This window comes from Phoca vitulina, unplaced genomic scaffold (genome assembly GCF_004348235.1).
Source record: "Phoca vitulina isolate PV1807 unplaced genomic scaffold, GSC_HSeal_1.0 scaffold47, whole genome shotgun sequence".
Taxonomy (NCBI): Eukaryota; Metazoa; Chordata; class Mammalia; order Carnivora; family Phocidae; genus Phoca; species Phoca vitulina.
In genome coordinates this window covers 617774-631905 of record NW_022589750.1, presented here as the reverse complement: position 1 = coordinate 631905, position 14132 = coordinate 617774, and the positions used below count along the sequence as shown (strand labels likewise).

The 14132-nt window shown below is 54.8% G+C and overlaps 1 protein-coding gene across 5 annotated transcripts in view; it reads right to left on the bottom strand.

Annotated features, from left to right (window-relative positions):
- KIAA0753 (KIAA0753 ortholog) overlaps positions 1-14132 on the bottom strand; it is a 47186-nt gene that overhangs the window by 12029 nt on the left and 21025 nt on the right. For 4 of the 5 annotated variants that reach the window (XM_032431638.1, XM_032431639.1, XM_032431637.1 and 1 more), the window contains 6 exons: positions 8485-8717; positions 6907-7073; positions 5223-5342; positions 4225-4314; positions 1328-1406; positions 354-440 (listed from right to left, as the gene is read on the bottom strand). In XM_032431638.1, the coding sequence (XP_032287529.1) occupies positions 354-440; positions 1328-1406; positions 4225-4314; positions 5223-5342; positions 6907-7073; positions 8485-8717 (776 nt within the window). The remainder of the gene's footprint in view (positions 1-353; positions 441-1327; positions 1407-4224; positions 4315-5222; positions 5343-6906; positions 7074-8484; positions 8718-14132) is intronic. The other variant, XM_032431640.1, reaches the window with a different exon arrangement.

Below are 14132 nucleotides of genomic sequence, written 5' to 3'. Positions count from 1 at the left end.
TGTCTGCTAGGCCAGGGTCTGGTCACTGTCCGGCACTCAAAACGTGCCTGCCGAACAGTGAGCATCGGGCCCGTCGTGAGCAAAGCCAGGCCGCGTGGCAGGACGAGAGGACGGCTGCTCTCCGGCCTCAGGCCGCCCGCACTCAGGGCCGTGCTCGGGAGAGGACAGAGCCGCACAGACCCCTGTGGCTCCAGAGAGTTCCGTCGTAAATGTCAACAAGCCAAGAGGAACTGTCACTTCCCCTTCCTGAGCAGGGTCCCCCGCGCTCACAGGAACCCGTGTCATTCCCTCACCACCCAGCACGCTCTCACGACAGGACAGCGGCGTCCGCAGGAACGCCACCACGCACGCACCTCCTCCGTGGGCTGGGCGGTCGCCGTGTCTGCTGACGGCCGGTCCCTCAGCTGAGGATCTGCTTCCAGAGAAGAGTTGACTCTCTGCTAAAACAGACAAGCATGATCCATGAATTATCAAAACCTATAACCCACGTTGGTACAAACTGTTACGAGATTAACTTGTGCACAGAGCCGCTCATCGGCTTCAGCTACGTCAGGCTCTGCAGCAATTCCCAGCCCGTGTGTTCGTGAAAACAAAGGCCGCGTGTTGATCTTGGCTTTCTGTCCCCTTTGGAAACACGGTCCGAGTAGCTGTGTGTCTTTATGCAATCACCCCACATCTGTTCCAGCTCCCTCCCCAATGAAACGAGGGGGCGGATGGTTCTCTGCTCCTGACATGTCCGGGACCCTCATAATGAGCACACGCTCCTTCCACCAGAGCTACAGACTTCAGTGGCCGCTCAGGGACCCAGAACATCGTTCGTTCCACGTAAGATTAGGATATCCCCGTGGCCTCAATGTCCACAAAGACGAGACTATTTCCAGCTAACCGCCCACGGGAGGGTGGCGCCTGCTGGTGACACTGCACATTCCCCGCTCCTCCTCGAGGAAGAGAGAGGGACATCCGTGCACAGGCGCTCACCCTCGGGAAATAGTGCCAATCAGTCCAGAGCACGGAGGTGGGAGAGCCCAGGACCTGTGCAGAGGCAGCTAATGGAACGCTGACATCACCAACAGATCTAGTTCATTAACAATGGAAGCTGGAGCCTAAACTCATTCCCCAAATAAAATCTCCCCTTTCTCTCTCTTCCCTTGTGTTGGTCCCTCATGTGCACTGAAGACCCATCAGTGGCCCCAGAGGGGCCGGGCAGTGCCGCACCCGACCACACAGCGCGGCTCGGCACGGCAGCCCCCAGCCGCCAGGTGGACACGAGGCCTCACGAAGGGCCTCCTTTTATTCCAACACTTCCAAAGGCAAGTGACTGGATTACCTGGGCCTTGACCAGGAGAGGCTTCAAACGCTCCAGGACCACCTTCTCGACCTTGTCTGCTAACTGGGTGTCCGAGACACTATGTAGAAATAAAACCAAAATTAAAATCAAAAGCAAGAAAATACCCTATTTTGTATATTCAGGTACTACTCCAAGTGGAGGAAAAGCAAACGCGTATAAAGCCACAGAGTTTCTCTAATCTTGGCGGCCCCGTGACATTCCAGGGCTCTTGTTAAAGAGCAGACCCACAGGAGGCCGTGACGCGGCGTTTCCAGCGAGCACCTGGGTGCCGCACCACCCCCGCTCAGGACCCGCTGAGGGCGCCTCCGAACGTCTCAGTGGGTATGTTAGGTTCGCAGGACGTTTCCAAAGAATTATGGCTGCCTTTAAACCACTAGAGGACAGAAGACTGAACCAATCAAACTAATTTTGTTCCCTTTCCAAACTCCGCTTTAATGGAGCCAGACACAAACCCAGAGACGAGGGGAAAATGGTGCTGAAAACAGGACAGCGTGGTAAGCAACGGCGCTGAGCGGACCAAGCTGAATCCTAGGCCGGTCACGGGGAAAGCGGAGAGGCCACGCGCGTGCCCTGCTGACTTCACGGCACACGGCTGGTGGGACCAGGCGCGTGGGGGCCGGGGGCGGCCTAAATGTGGGAGACAGGAGCCTGGTGACGTCAGAGAAGCTAGACCCTGGGGCCCCTCTCCAACTCAGAGAGGTCTGGTCACTCCTCTCCTGGAGCCCTGTGGACCCGCAGGCAGGCTGGCCGCTCCCGGGACGCTGGCAGCCTGATGCTCACCGTCCGGGCGCGAGACCACACCACTCTGCCCTGGACGCTCTGACCCGCCCCGAGGGAAGGACTAACAATGTCGCGAGCAGTGTAGCCACACCCCGGAGTAAAGCTCAGGCCCAGCAGCCCTCCCAGCGGATGGCGCTGGAACGGCACGTCTCTGGGAGGAAATCCACACACGGAGCCGCAGCTGGTGCCCGGCACAGAAACTGGCTCAGGATGGACCGCAGACGTGAGAATACGGCCGCAGGAGCAGACCGCTTAGGAGAGAGCACAGACCCTCTCTGGGGCCCCAGCGTTGGCCAGGACTTCTGAGACCAGTCACAGAACGAGACCCACCGTCAGATAAAACGTCGATAAACTGATCTTAGTCAAAACTCGAAACAACTTCTTGGTCGCGAGACTCCGCTAGGAAGCTCCCACACAGGCCCCAGCTGCTCCACGCCTGACGTGAGCTCATGCCCAGAACACGCTAAACAGCCTCAGACATCAACACGACAGACACTGCACATCCTCAGTCGACTGCAAGGACACGCAAATGAAAACCACGAAGCACCACGACGCTCTCACCCGAGTGGCTAGAATTAGCAGACAGACACCGGCAAATGTCAGCGAAGTCGGGGAACAGACACTGAACACGGGGCACCGCCCCAACCACGTCGCCGCCGCAAGTCCACGGGACCCGGCACACATCCACGTGCCCCCCCCCGCCCCTGCACGAGGACTTGCCCGTGACCCGGCCTGTGTCAGCAAACCGTCAGGGACACGTCCGTAGGGGGCAGATTTATGGGTGGGGGCGATAAGAAGATGAACGGAGGAGTCGGGACAGTGGTTCCCTCTGGGGGAGGAGCGGGTGACGGAGGAGGGACCGAGGAGGGACATGCGGTGAGGGCCCATTCCCTGATTAGAGATGCTGGCGCATGGACGTTCCTTTTGTAGTATTCTGGGCTCTATGCATGCATTTATCACGTAGGACCACCCAAAGGGATGACAGGTCACGGCGGGCTACCGTCTTGCTATCTGGCCGAGGGACAGTGGGTGGGGGTCTCAGGGCTCCTCCTAAAGGCCAGCAGCCAGAGGAATGGGAATGGATGCCTCACCAGGGAACCATGCTGGGCAGTTACCTTGTGAGGTGGGCCGGAGGGCCTGGGAGCGCCAGCAGGGGAGTAAGACCCTTCCGGCCCTAAGGCTCTGCGATTGCGTAGTTAAGATTTATTTACCTGAGAGAGACCGTGTGTGTGGGTGGGGGAGGGGCCGAGGGAGAGAGCATCTCAGGCAGAGTCCTCATTGAGCAAGAAGCCCGACGCGGCCTTCATCCCAGGACCCAGAGACCACGACCTGAGCCGAAACCAAGAGTCAGACGCTCAACCGACTGCACCAGCTGGATGGCCCTGTGATTGTGTAGCTTGAGACCTTAACTACAGAGGAAAGAAATCGGGGCCTGTCGCGCGCGGGCCAGAGCCCTCCCAGCCAGGGAACGAGCGTCTGCCGTGATGGGTGACAGAACACACGTGTGGATGACCGCAGGGCGAGTTCCAATCAGAGTCGGCATCAGACTGCCAACACCACCTCAGACTTCAAGCGTGCGGCCGGGCGGTAACTCTACATTCGAGTCAACCCTGAGGCCAAGTACCTGCACACTCACCCGCGTGACCAGACACACGTCCACCTCCTCCCGCCCAGAGCAGAGCACCGGGGGGGGGGGCAGCACAAGGGGACGCAAGGCCGACCTCTCAGCTCCCCCAATCCGCCGACGTCCGTTCAGTATCTAACTCCACAAAAGGAATACTTCGTAGCAAAGCTACTGCCTACGAGCCCGCGGGCACGCGTTCATCTGGCGAGGCCAGGCCGACGAGGTCCGGGGTCCAAGTGCCCAGACCAGCTGCAGCAGGCGACTCCCGCTCAGAAGCGAAGCCCCCCTCCAGTCCAGCTTCTACCCACTCCTGCAGTCCCTCCGTCCTGCCAGAGCCGGCAGCGAGCGCAGCGAGCCTCGGGAACGGTGCCGAAGACACTGTCCGTGCGCTCCGCGGGGGCTGCCCAGGTGCACACAGCCCCCCGACCCGGGAAGTGGCCGCCGCTCTCCCACCTGGGACACGGGGGCTCACCTCTGCCTCTGCGTCTCGTCCGAGCCCTCAGCTTTCAGTTCTTGCAGCTCCTTCAAGGTTTTACAAGCTTCAGCGTCAAGCCAAGCGAGCCTGGTGGACAGTAAACAGACTCAGACCACCCGCCTCGCCCCCCAGGCCGCCGTCCCCACAGCCACGCCAGGGTCAGGGTCGGGGCGCCGGGCTGGGCTCCACGGACGACACCACCTCCACCGCTGGAGCTCCTCACGTGGGCGCGGTGCTGACGCACTCCCAGGTGGCATGGACAGCCACCAAAACCGCCCATGAGTATTCTCAAGAAAGACAACCATCGCTGTTCTTAGGATTTCCTGTTCAACCATAAAATAAAGCTGCTGCTGGAGCTTCGAGTTTAGAAGGAGGGCACAGGCACATAAGACCAGAAAGGAAACACTAACTCTGCACAACCTCGGAGCTCGGGGGGCTCTGAGTCCTTCAGTTTAGGATGCGTGACTAGCATCCACTTACACAACAGCCCACACTCATTCTTGCTTTCCCACAATGCAAGAACAACCTCGGCCACACAAATGCAGAGCTCCCTCCGGGATGTTCTCACCTCACCCCCGATTCGAGCCTGTTCCTGGGCCCACGAAGCCCAGCTCTCTGCAGCAGGAAGCAGCCCGTCCCCTTCCAGCCCTCCATTCTTCACCCTCCAGCTCTGCCTCAGATCAGTCGTAGCAGGCCCTTCCTGCGACTCTAAGTCACGGGGGCCGGGATTCTTTCGGCCCTGTTTCTAGAACTCTCCATAGAGCTCACTGCTGCACCACACACAAAACAAGCAACCAGTGGACAATGGACACACATCATGTTGAGTGAAGGGCGTGAAAGGGGCTCGCCGTCTGCACTGGGCCGTCCGACAGCAGAGCCGGTGGCTGACGCTTTACGTAACTGGCTTTATTCGTGGTACGCACGTGAGGAGAGTCCACTCCAGAACCCGGCTGCGCCCTTTTTTTCTCAAAGATTTGAAAAATAGCAGCACAAACCTGACTGCTTCCTGCACCACAGCTCCCCTCAACGGACTCTCCTCCTGAGCCTTGTCCTGCTGGAGCGACTGTTCTTTTGTGGCATCTTTGGGGCTTGGCTTCACCTTCAGCCAGGCAGCACTGCAAAACGCAGGAAAGCACAGCTTTGGGACCGCGCCCTCCGCGCCCTCCATACCCACAGGCTCCCGGGGAGTCAGCGGTGATCTACAGCAGGGGCCTGAGTGGGAGCAGGTGCAAAGGAGAGTGAGCACCCCCAGGGAGCAGGCTCAGTGCCCACGGACATGTTTTCTCTGCTCCACACACACATCCCTGTTTTCAACGAAAAAGAACCGACACATAGCTTCAGGTCACTAATTACTTTAATATTGCAATGTCTTCAAGAAGCCCTCTCACCCTCTGCACATGCCCTCAAGACAGCCCATGGGCTTGTGGGCTTGCAGTGGAAACGTCCACCAATGCGTGTTTTCATGAGCTTCCAACTGAATTCAAGTCTTTATACTAACACACACATAAAAATACAGAATTTAGGGCTCCTAGGAGGCTCAGTCGTTAAGCATCTGCCTTTGGCTCAGGTCATGACCCCAGGGTCCTGGGATCGAGCCCCGCATCGGGCTCCCTACTCAGCGGGAAGCCTGCTTCTCCCTCTTCTACTCCCCCTGCTTGGGTTGCCTCTCTCGCTGTCTCTCTCTGTCAAATAAATAAAATCTTTAAAAATAAAAAAAAATACAGAATTTAGAGCAAATGAACACAAAAAAGCACATCAGGAAATCAGGCCTGATTTTAGATCCAGCTCTGCTATATAAGCAAGACATTAAATTCTCGAGACGTTGCTTCTTCGACTCTTGAGGGGTTGACGAGCAAGCACGTCCATTCACACAGCATCGTTCAAGCCTTAGGGGGAGCCCAGCCCACCAGGCTGCTCCCTTGTCACCTGCCAGCCTTGGTAAAGGTGGGGCCCTTGGACCCCTTATCTTCTTGCTGGCCCTCCTCCCCACGCTCCTGCTTTCTGCTGGCCTGATCCTGGTCCCTTCCACTGTGCTCTCAACAACCCCTGCCCCATGGTAAACGAACAGCCCTTTTTCTTATGCAATTCCCCAGAGACTACCTCCACCTGACTGGCCCCTGCGGCCCCTGGAGGACCTGCCTCCCCCTAGCTCTGTGGAACAGGGCCTCATGACTGCGTGCAGTAACGTGGAGACAGATGGTAATGTCAGCATTATCCTCACTGTCCCCTGCGACAGTGAGATCTGCATGGTTTTATAATTCAAAATCTTGTCTTGAGATTAGGATTATTTTTAAATATTCATCCATTCAGCACAGATTTACTGAATGTCCGCCAAGATCCGTCAGGGCAGAGGCCCCATGCCAGCCACTGGACACTCAGCGATGAAGAAGGCACAGCTCCTGGCCTCAGGCCACTAGAATCCACTGTGTGAAGACAGGTGGGGGCAAGCCTGTGAGCCCCACATAGGACCACATGCCCACAGCAGGTCGGGGCAGCCCACGGGAGGTTCCCCACCCCCAGTCGGAAGGAGAAAGACACCAACAGGCTTCTAGACAAACATTCTCCCGTATTTCTCACCCAAACAAGCTTCTGTTCTTAGTGGGAATGAAGGCTGCTGCTTTATTAGCCCTAAGCGATAGGGGACCCTCTGTCCTGCAGAGCACAAACCCCACCACGTACCACTTAGGAGATGCTGGTGGGGACGTGGGGTTCGGAGGCACCCAAGGGGCCCTGTTGTCTCTCACAGGCTGCTGGTTCGTTTTCAGTCTGGAGGACACTGTTGTGCGCTGCAATCGGCTTCTGCTCTGGGACTGGGTTGGTCTACTTCTTTCAGCTTTGTGGAGTCCCTGCAAGAGATCAATACGAACTATAAAGCCAGATGGGAATCAAAGAAGCTCGCTTTAACCTCTGGCCGATGGAAGCTTCGGGAGTCCCCATGCTACACCAGAAACCTGCGTGGAAAGCACTGTGGCAAAACCTGGGGGCAGGTGCGCCTCACGCTGAGCGTGCCCAGACTGAGCGTGCCCAGACTGAATGTACCTCACACTGAGTATACCTCACACCGAGTGTACCTCACACTGAGCGTACCTCGCACTGAGCATTTCCACACTGAACATAGCTCACATTGAGCGTACCTCACACTGAGCGTGCCCACACTGAGCGTACCTCACACTGAGCGTGCCCACAGAGCATACCTCACACTGAGCGTGCCCACACTGAGCGTGCCCACAGAGCGTACCTCACACTGAGTGTGCCCACACTGAGCGTTTCCACACTGAGCGTACCTCACACTGAGCGTGCCCACACTGAGCGTTTCCACACTCACATTGAGCGTGCCTGAACGTGCCTCACACTGAGCGTGCCCACACTGAGCGTACGTGCTGTACTCCCACCCCAGGGAGGGGATGGGGGTCAGGGGAGGGGTGAAGCTGGATGCCCTGTATTTGCCATCCTTTCATACGTATGTATATATATTTATTTTTATGTTTTTTCCTAGTGAAAGGAAAAAAAAAAAGAGAAATCACATGACATTCTTGGTTTACCCTAACCTCATCTATAAACTGGGAGCCAATTTCTTCCTGTGTTTCCGGAGGCTGAATGAGCTCATGGAGGAGGAGCGTGCAGCTGTCTCTGCGCAAGAGCGCCGGCTACATGCAGACAGGCCCAGTCCTGCCTGCCCGATGACGCCCCAAGGGGCTGATCCAAGCCAGGACCTATCAGTCCCCGGGGCCCCCTGACGATACTCAGGCCCGGCCGGCGGCAGTAACCACATTAAGGATGTTTAGACTGGGAGGCAGTCTTCCAGCCAGTTCTCCACTTCAGTTACACTAAACAGAAGCTTAAATTACACTGTAGCTTCAAGCCAGCCGGCCTCCAAACACACGGAGAGCCCTGACCCTGTGATGCCCTTCCATGCCGAGTGATTAGTTATTTATCAATATTTATCCTCAGGAGGAAGCGAATCTTCATCCTCTCCAATCTCCCACTTCCAAAACAGAAGCAGAAGAAACGGAATTTTAGAAAAGCCTGCCCGATTAGGACCGTGGTTTCAAATTCAAGTGGATCTCACCAAACCAGGACAAGAGAGACACCCAGTCCTGGGAGCAGTATTAAAAACTGTTATTTTTGGTTAAAAAGGCAAAAACTACCCAGAGCCAAGCTAAGTCAGCTGCGTCTGGACGGTGGGCTCGGGACTCTGGCGGCACCACGACCAGCCGATGACCACGGACACGGGCGGTGGAAGGAGGCGCTCCGTACCTGAGGCAGCCTCGCCGGCGCCCGGGCCTCCTCCTTCCCGAGCACCGCGCTCCTGGCCGTGGGCCTCCCTGCCGCCACTCCGCCTCTCGCCAGGGCCAGTGGATCTGCCGGGAAGCCGGTGCTGTGGTCTGGAACAGACGGGGCTTTTTCCGGAACGATCTCCGCACCCATCGCATCCAGCCCGTTCTCCAGCCTCCAGGTCGCTGCGGGCACTGCCCCAGGGGGACACTTATCTGTAGGGCATTTCAGAAGGACAAACAGAGGGAAAGGCTACTCAAGCGGGTGACAAGGATTTCCACAGACAGATAAGCTCCAGACATCTAAGCCAGCCTGTAAATGGTGTGGGAAACAAAGGCAGAAGAAAAATTACTAAATTTCCTTACCACCTAGAGCCCACTGACAAGTCCTTCAGGCAGAGTGGCCTTCCTCTAGGAGCTCAGCTGCCCCGATGGTAATGATGAGGGAACAGCAGGCAAGCTGAGGACAAAGCGGAAGCTGACACCCTACCGCCCCCCCACACACACACTTTGGGATATATGTGACGTTCCTCAGGCAGTCCTGGCTGGCTGCCCTAAAGGAAAAACAAACGGTTAACTGATAGAGATCACAGTCCTGCAGGACAGGAGTCTCCCTCGGTTTACAAGTGTCCTAGTGATTTACAAGAAAGAAGCTTTCTCATCAATAGCCTAACTTCCAAAAGACCCATAACTCAGTTTCCTGAAGCCCTAACATCATCCTCCCCTACATGAAATTGAGGGAGGTTTAGGCAGAAGGAAATGTAAATAAAATTGAATTTCTTTTGAACCTGAAGCCCATTGACAAGGACATGTGAGAGGAGGAATGTAACATTCCTCCAGGAAACTCCCAATTGTCTTCATGTTAGTGCCTCACTAGAGGGGGAAATAGCCTTGGCTTGACAATAACCAGGTCTCCAATATCCTGAGAGTCTTCTTTAGCATATGACAGTCCTTCTGGACACCCCCTTTGTCCTCACCTGAGTATGTAACAGGCCACTCCTCAAGACCACAGGGCAGCAGCTTTTTCTGCCCATGGGTCCTGTCCCCGTGCTGTAATAAACCACCATTATGCAGCAAAGACACCTCAAGAATTCTTTCTTGGTCATCGGCTCCCGACTCCACCCCACTGAACCTCACCTATATTCCAAAACTGCATCATTAATACTTTGCTAAGGGCAAAAGGCAATTCTAGTCTGACCCCCACCCCCCAATCCTGTAAGTCTACTTTAATGTATAGAAATTCCTTTGGAAACTTCCTTTATCTCTAAACCCTCCAAGATATATGGCAATCATCCCCCAAGCATATGACTCACCTATATACATCTGAAGGGTCTCACGACTCAGGTTTTATTAGACAGTAATAAATGACCTTTTCCCAACAACAGCTAGCCCCCTCAGGGTCCTGGAAACCTCACTTCCAAATTCCTTAGAGACTTACGCTATCCCTAACCCCCTCCCAACTTTAAAGTATATAATGGGCCACTCCTCATGACCCCAGTGCCTCTCTTTCTGCCCACAGGTCCTGACCCTGTGCTTTAATAAAATCACCTTTTTGCACCGAAGATGTCTCAAGAATTCTTTCTTGGCCGTCGGCTTTGAGCCCTAATAACATCTTTCCCAAATCATAAACACAGAGGCATTTTGCTGCCGAAGTCACTCCTCGCCCTGTGACTCCCACACGGACCCACAGGCCATGGCTGAAGCCCAGGCTCACCTCCCACGGTGCTCCTTCCCGGTCCCTCGGACCCCAGCCCTGACTGCCTGCCCCAACCGCCCGGGGCAGACGTGCAGTACCCCGTGACCATGATAACGGCATCTCCTGACCAACCCCTTCTTTGTCTCCAGTCACCCCATGGGGCTACCAAACGTGTTTTTTCTAAGATGCAAATATTTAACTGTCATTTCTCAAAACCTCCATCCATCCACAACGTTCAACTGGCAGCGGGAAAATAAAACGGTCTTTGGTTGAAAATGAGATGATGTTTTCGACATAGAAAATCCAAGAGAATCTACACATAATTAAACGAGGAAGAGAGTTTCTGGATGAAAGAAAAAATATGAAAATCAGTATCATTCCCATGTATCAAAATAACTACAGAAAATATAAGAGAAAAATATCCTGGCTGCATCAACAACAAAAACTATGAGGCACTTAGGAAGAAATCTAACAAAGGATGCGTAAGAATCACAGAAAATATTCAAAGGTATTTTAAAGGACATGAAAGAAGATCTGAGTAAGTTGTTTTCAAGAATGGAAAGAACACAGTGAAGATGTCAATTCTCCCCTAAGTAGTCCAGCATTTCAAATGCAAATTCAATTAAAATCCAAGCAGATCTTTCTGTGGATTGAAACAGGCTGATCCTAAACTCGTGAGTACAATCCCAAACCAGCCCGACAGCTCCGGAGAAGCACCACCAGGTGGGGGCGGGAGGGGGCGGATCCCCAGAGGTCCCCCCCACACCCCCGTCCTGACGCAGTGCCCAGCACAGCTCCCAGCGGCCGGGGTCCACGGGGACAAAACAAAACACGGGCCTCGCCTCACACTCAGCATCACCTAAATTTAAATGAAATGAAGACAGAAATGTGACAGGAAAACTTGAAAGGTTTTAGAAGAAAGTACAGGAGAAAGGACGAAGTCAGGGAGGAGAAGCCTCTCTTAAGAATAATGCTGATACACTTAAATTAACTACAGCGCACGGCAGCTTCCTTTCCCCAGGAAGACCCGATAAACTCCACAGACAGGCCAGAGTCTAAAGCAGAGATCGGTAACGCATGTAATGAACACAGGACTAATACCTAGAATATATTAAAACCATCTACAAATCTATAAGAAAAATATATAATCCAAGAGAAAAACAGGCAAAGGATAGAAATAGGCAATTTAGAGAGTAAAATCTGAACTGTCCATAAAAACATGAAGAGATGGTCACCAATAATCAGAAAAATCCAAACTGAAACAACAAAGTATGGTTTCTGGTCCATAAGACTGGGGGAGGGGTTCAAGGTGATGAGCCCCAGGCGACCCTGGGGATGACAGGGGCGTGGACAGACGAGGGCGCCCAGAGAGCACCCAGGAGCTGCAGGTGCAGGAGCGAACCGGCCGCCGACGCGGGACAACGTGGTGGCTCTGATGAGACTCGCCCGGGCTGCAGCCTCGCCCAGGGACCCAGGGTCCACACTCGGCCCGAGGGACTCCCACCATCAGTGTTTAGGACAGCGAAACGCGGGCAGCGCGGACAAACCGCGGTCTAGTCACACAGGGAAACCAGACGGAAGTGAGACTCATAAATCACAACTCGGGCATCAATGTAAACCCCCTGGGGGGGGGAGCCCGACGGCAGAAGGAGGACGCGTCCTGTAAGAGGTCATTTACGTGCGCCAGACAACGTAGCAAACAACACACCGTCTACGGATGGACGCAGAGCAGCACAAGCATAAAAACAGGAGTGACCGTGGGGGGGGGGGGGACAGGATGGGGAGAGAAACAGAAAAGGGACTTCAGGCGACAACCACCCTCGGTCTGGAGCAGCGAAGACAACAGCGAGCAGCGCTATCCGCTATCCCGCCTCGCACCTGCTCCCCGCTCTCTCGGCTCCGGCCGGGGCACTCACATCGGGCCTCCCCGCGGCACACACAGCAGGCGGGACTCGGCCACCACGGCTCTGCCGATGAGGAAGCAAACCGCCAAGCGGCAGGGCCGCGCCCTCAGACTCCGGGGCCAGGGCCGGGCCTGCTGCTCTGCCGTCAGGGACGCCGGGACGGCTCCGCAGGAACACGCTTTCCCGGCTGCGCACGCCCGCTTACTGCGCCATGGCCCAATCACCTCATGATTTTAGAAATGGACAAAACTCATTTTTAATGGCCACCAAAGATCTGCTTTCTCAGCTAGAACCTGCCTACCACAATCCGATCTTTCCTTAGTAGCTTGAGATTGTCTTGAACTAAAAACACCTGCCATTTTTATGGCACTCATGATTACCCAGTTTGCTACTTACACCCAAGTCCGTCACGTAGGATAAGGACTAGCATCCTCACTTCACAGATGGAAAAATGAAGGTTGAGAGATGAAGTCCTCAGCCCAGGGTCACCAGTGCGGTCTTTCTGGCCCGTTTCCTGCGGGCATGCGCCTTCCTGCTCTCCCAGATTGGTTCTGTGGTGAGCTTTAGACAAGCAGCTTTCCAGCCGCTCTCTGACGCAGGGGCTCACCTTGCACTCATCAGTTATGGGCTCCTGTACTCTCCTAAGCTGGTTAGGAAAGACGTCTGTGTGCAGGCCTGGGAAGTTGTGCGCGTCTCCCCCCGGCCCCCAGACACAGCGTCCTGTGGTTGCTGCCGAGAAGCCTGTCCTCCCGCAGACACACGTCCTCCTGGAGCCTGTCACGCGGGCGCCTAGCTCTGGGCCCGCATGGGGCCGCCGGCCAGTTGCGGGGCTGTAAGGGAAAGGCGGGCCAACTTGGGGCTGAGTTCTACTGCCCCCCGGTGAAGGGGAGAGAGCCACACGGTGCTAAGTACATATCTAACCACAGTCTGGCAAATTCAGTTTTGTGACATCCACATCAGAGATGGTGCCGCAGAATGAGTGGCAGACTGAGACGCAGATCAAATGAACATCGGTACATAACCTCCAACCCAGTGGGGGAAACAGTGAAACAGGCTAAGCTGACGAATATAGTAAACTACAGCACAGGCAGAGAAAACCTTGGCAAATGAAACACACAAACTAAGGTTGAAGTTCAAGTGCGTCCTTCATCTCGGCAGACCTGACCGGATGAAACACAAAACTCACCGACAGCCGCCTACTTACAAGAGAAATTCCTAGAATGGCAGCAGAGGACGGAGCCCCGGGAGAGGGGCGCTGGTCTAGGTGCGCGCCACACCAGCTCAGCACAGACGGCCATCGGGTGAGCAGCACCGAGGTCGGAGAGAGGTGTGCAGCGGCATGGAAAATCCCCCAGGAGACCCACAGCCCGGAGGGCCCAGCATCTCAGCACGGGTTCAAGCAGACGGAGCAGAAACCCAATGAGAGATCGAGTCTCAAGCATCACAAGACACCTGAACAGACCTTTACATCAGCCATCTGCAGACTGCGTAAACGAAACCAGAAGACTACAGGAAAAAAGCAATAAAGGAACAAAGGCTGGAAATAAACCACGGATGATACAATTCTGTACACAGCAAAACACAATCTACTGACAAAGTATTAGAAAACGGAAGCATAGCAAGGTTGCTTGATACAAGAAAATGCATAAAATCAGACGTCTATATATCAGCACACACGTCAGGACTTAAAGGTTTTTTTTTTTTTTTTTTTTAAGATTTTATTTATTTATTTGACAGAGAGAGATGCAGCGAGAGCAGGAACACAAGCAGGGGGAGCGGGAGAGGGAGAAGCAGGCTTCCCGCTGAGCAGGGAGCCCGATGCGGGGCTCGATCCCAGGACCCTGGGATCATGACCTGAGCCGAAGGCAGATGCTTAACAACTGAGCCACCCAGGCGCCCTGGGAGTTAAAGGTTTTAAAGGACGTCACACACAAGAGCACGGCGGAATAAATCGAGTGAAAGCTGCACTAGAGTGAACACGCGCACACGGTCTACACCCTACTGGGAGGATCTGAGGACACCTGAAACGAA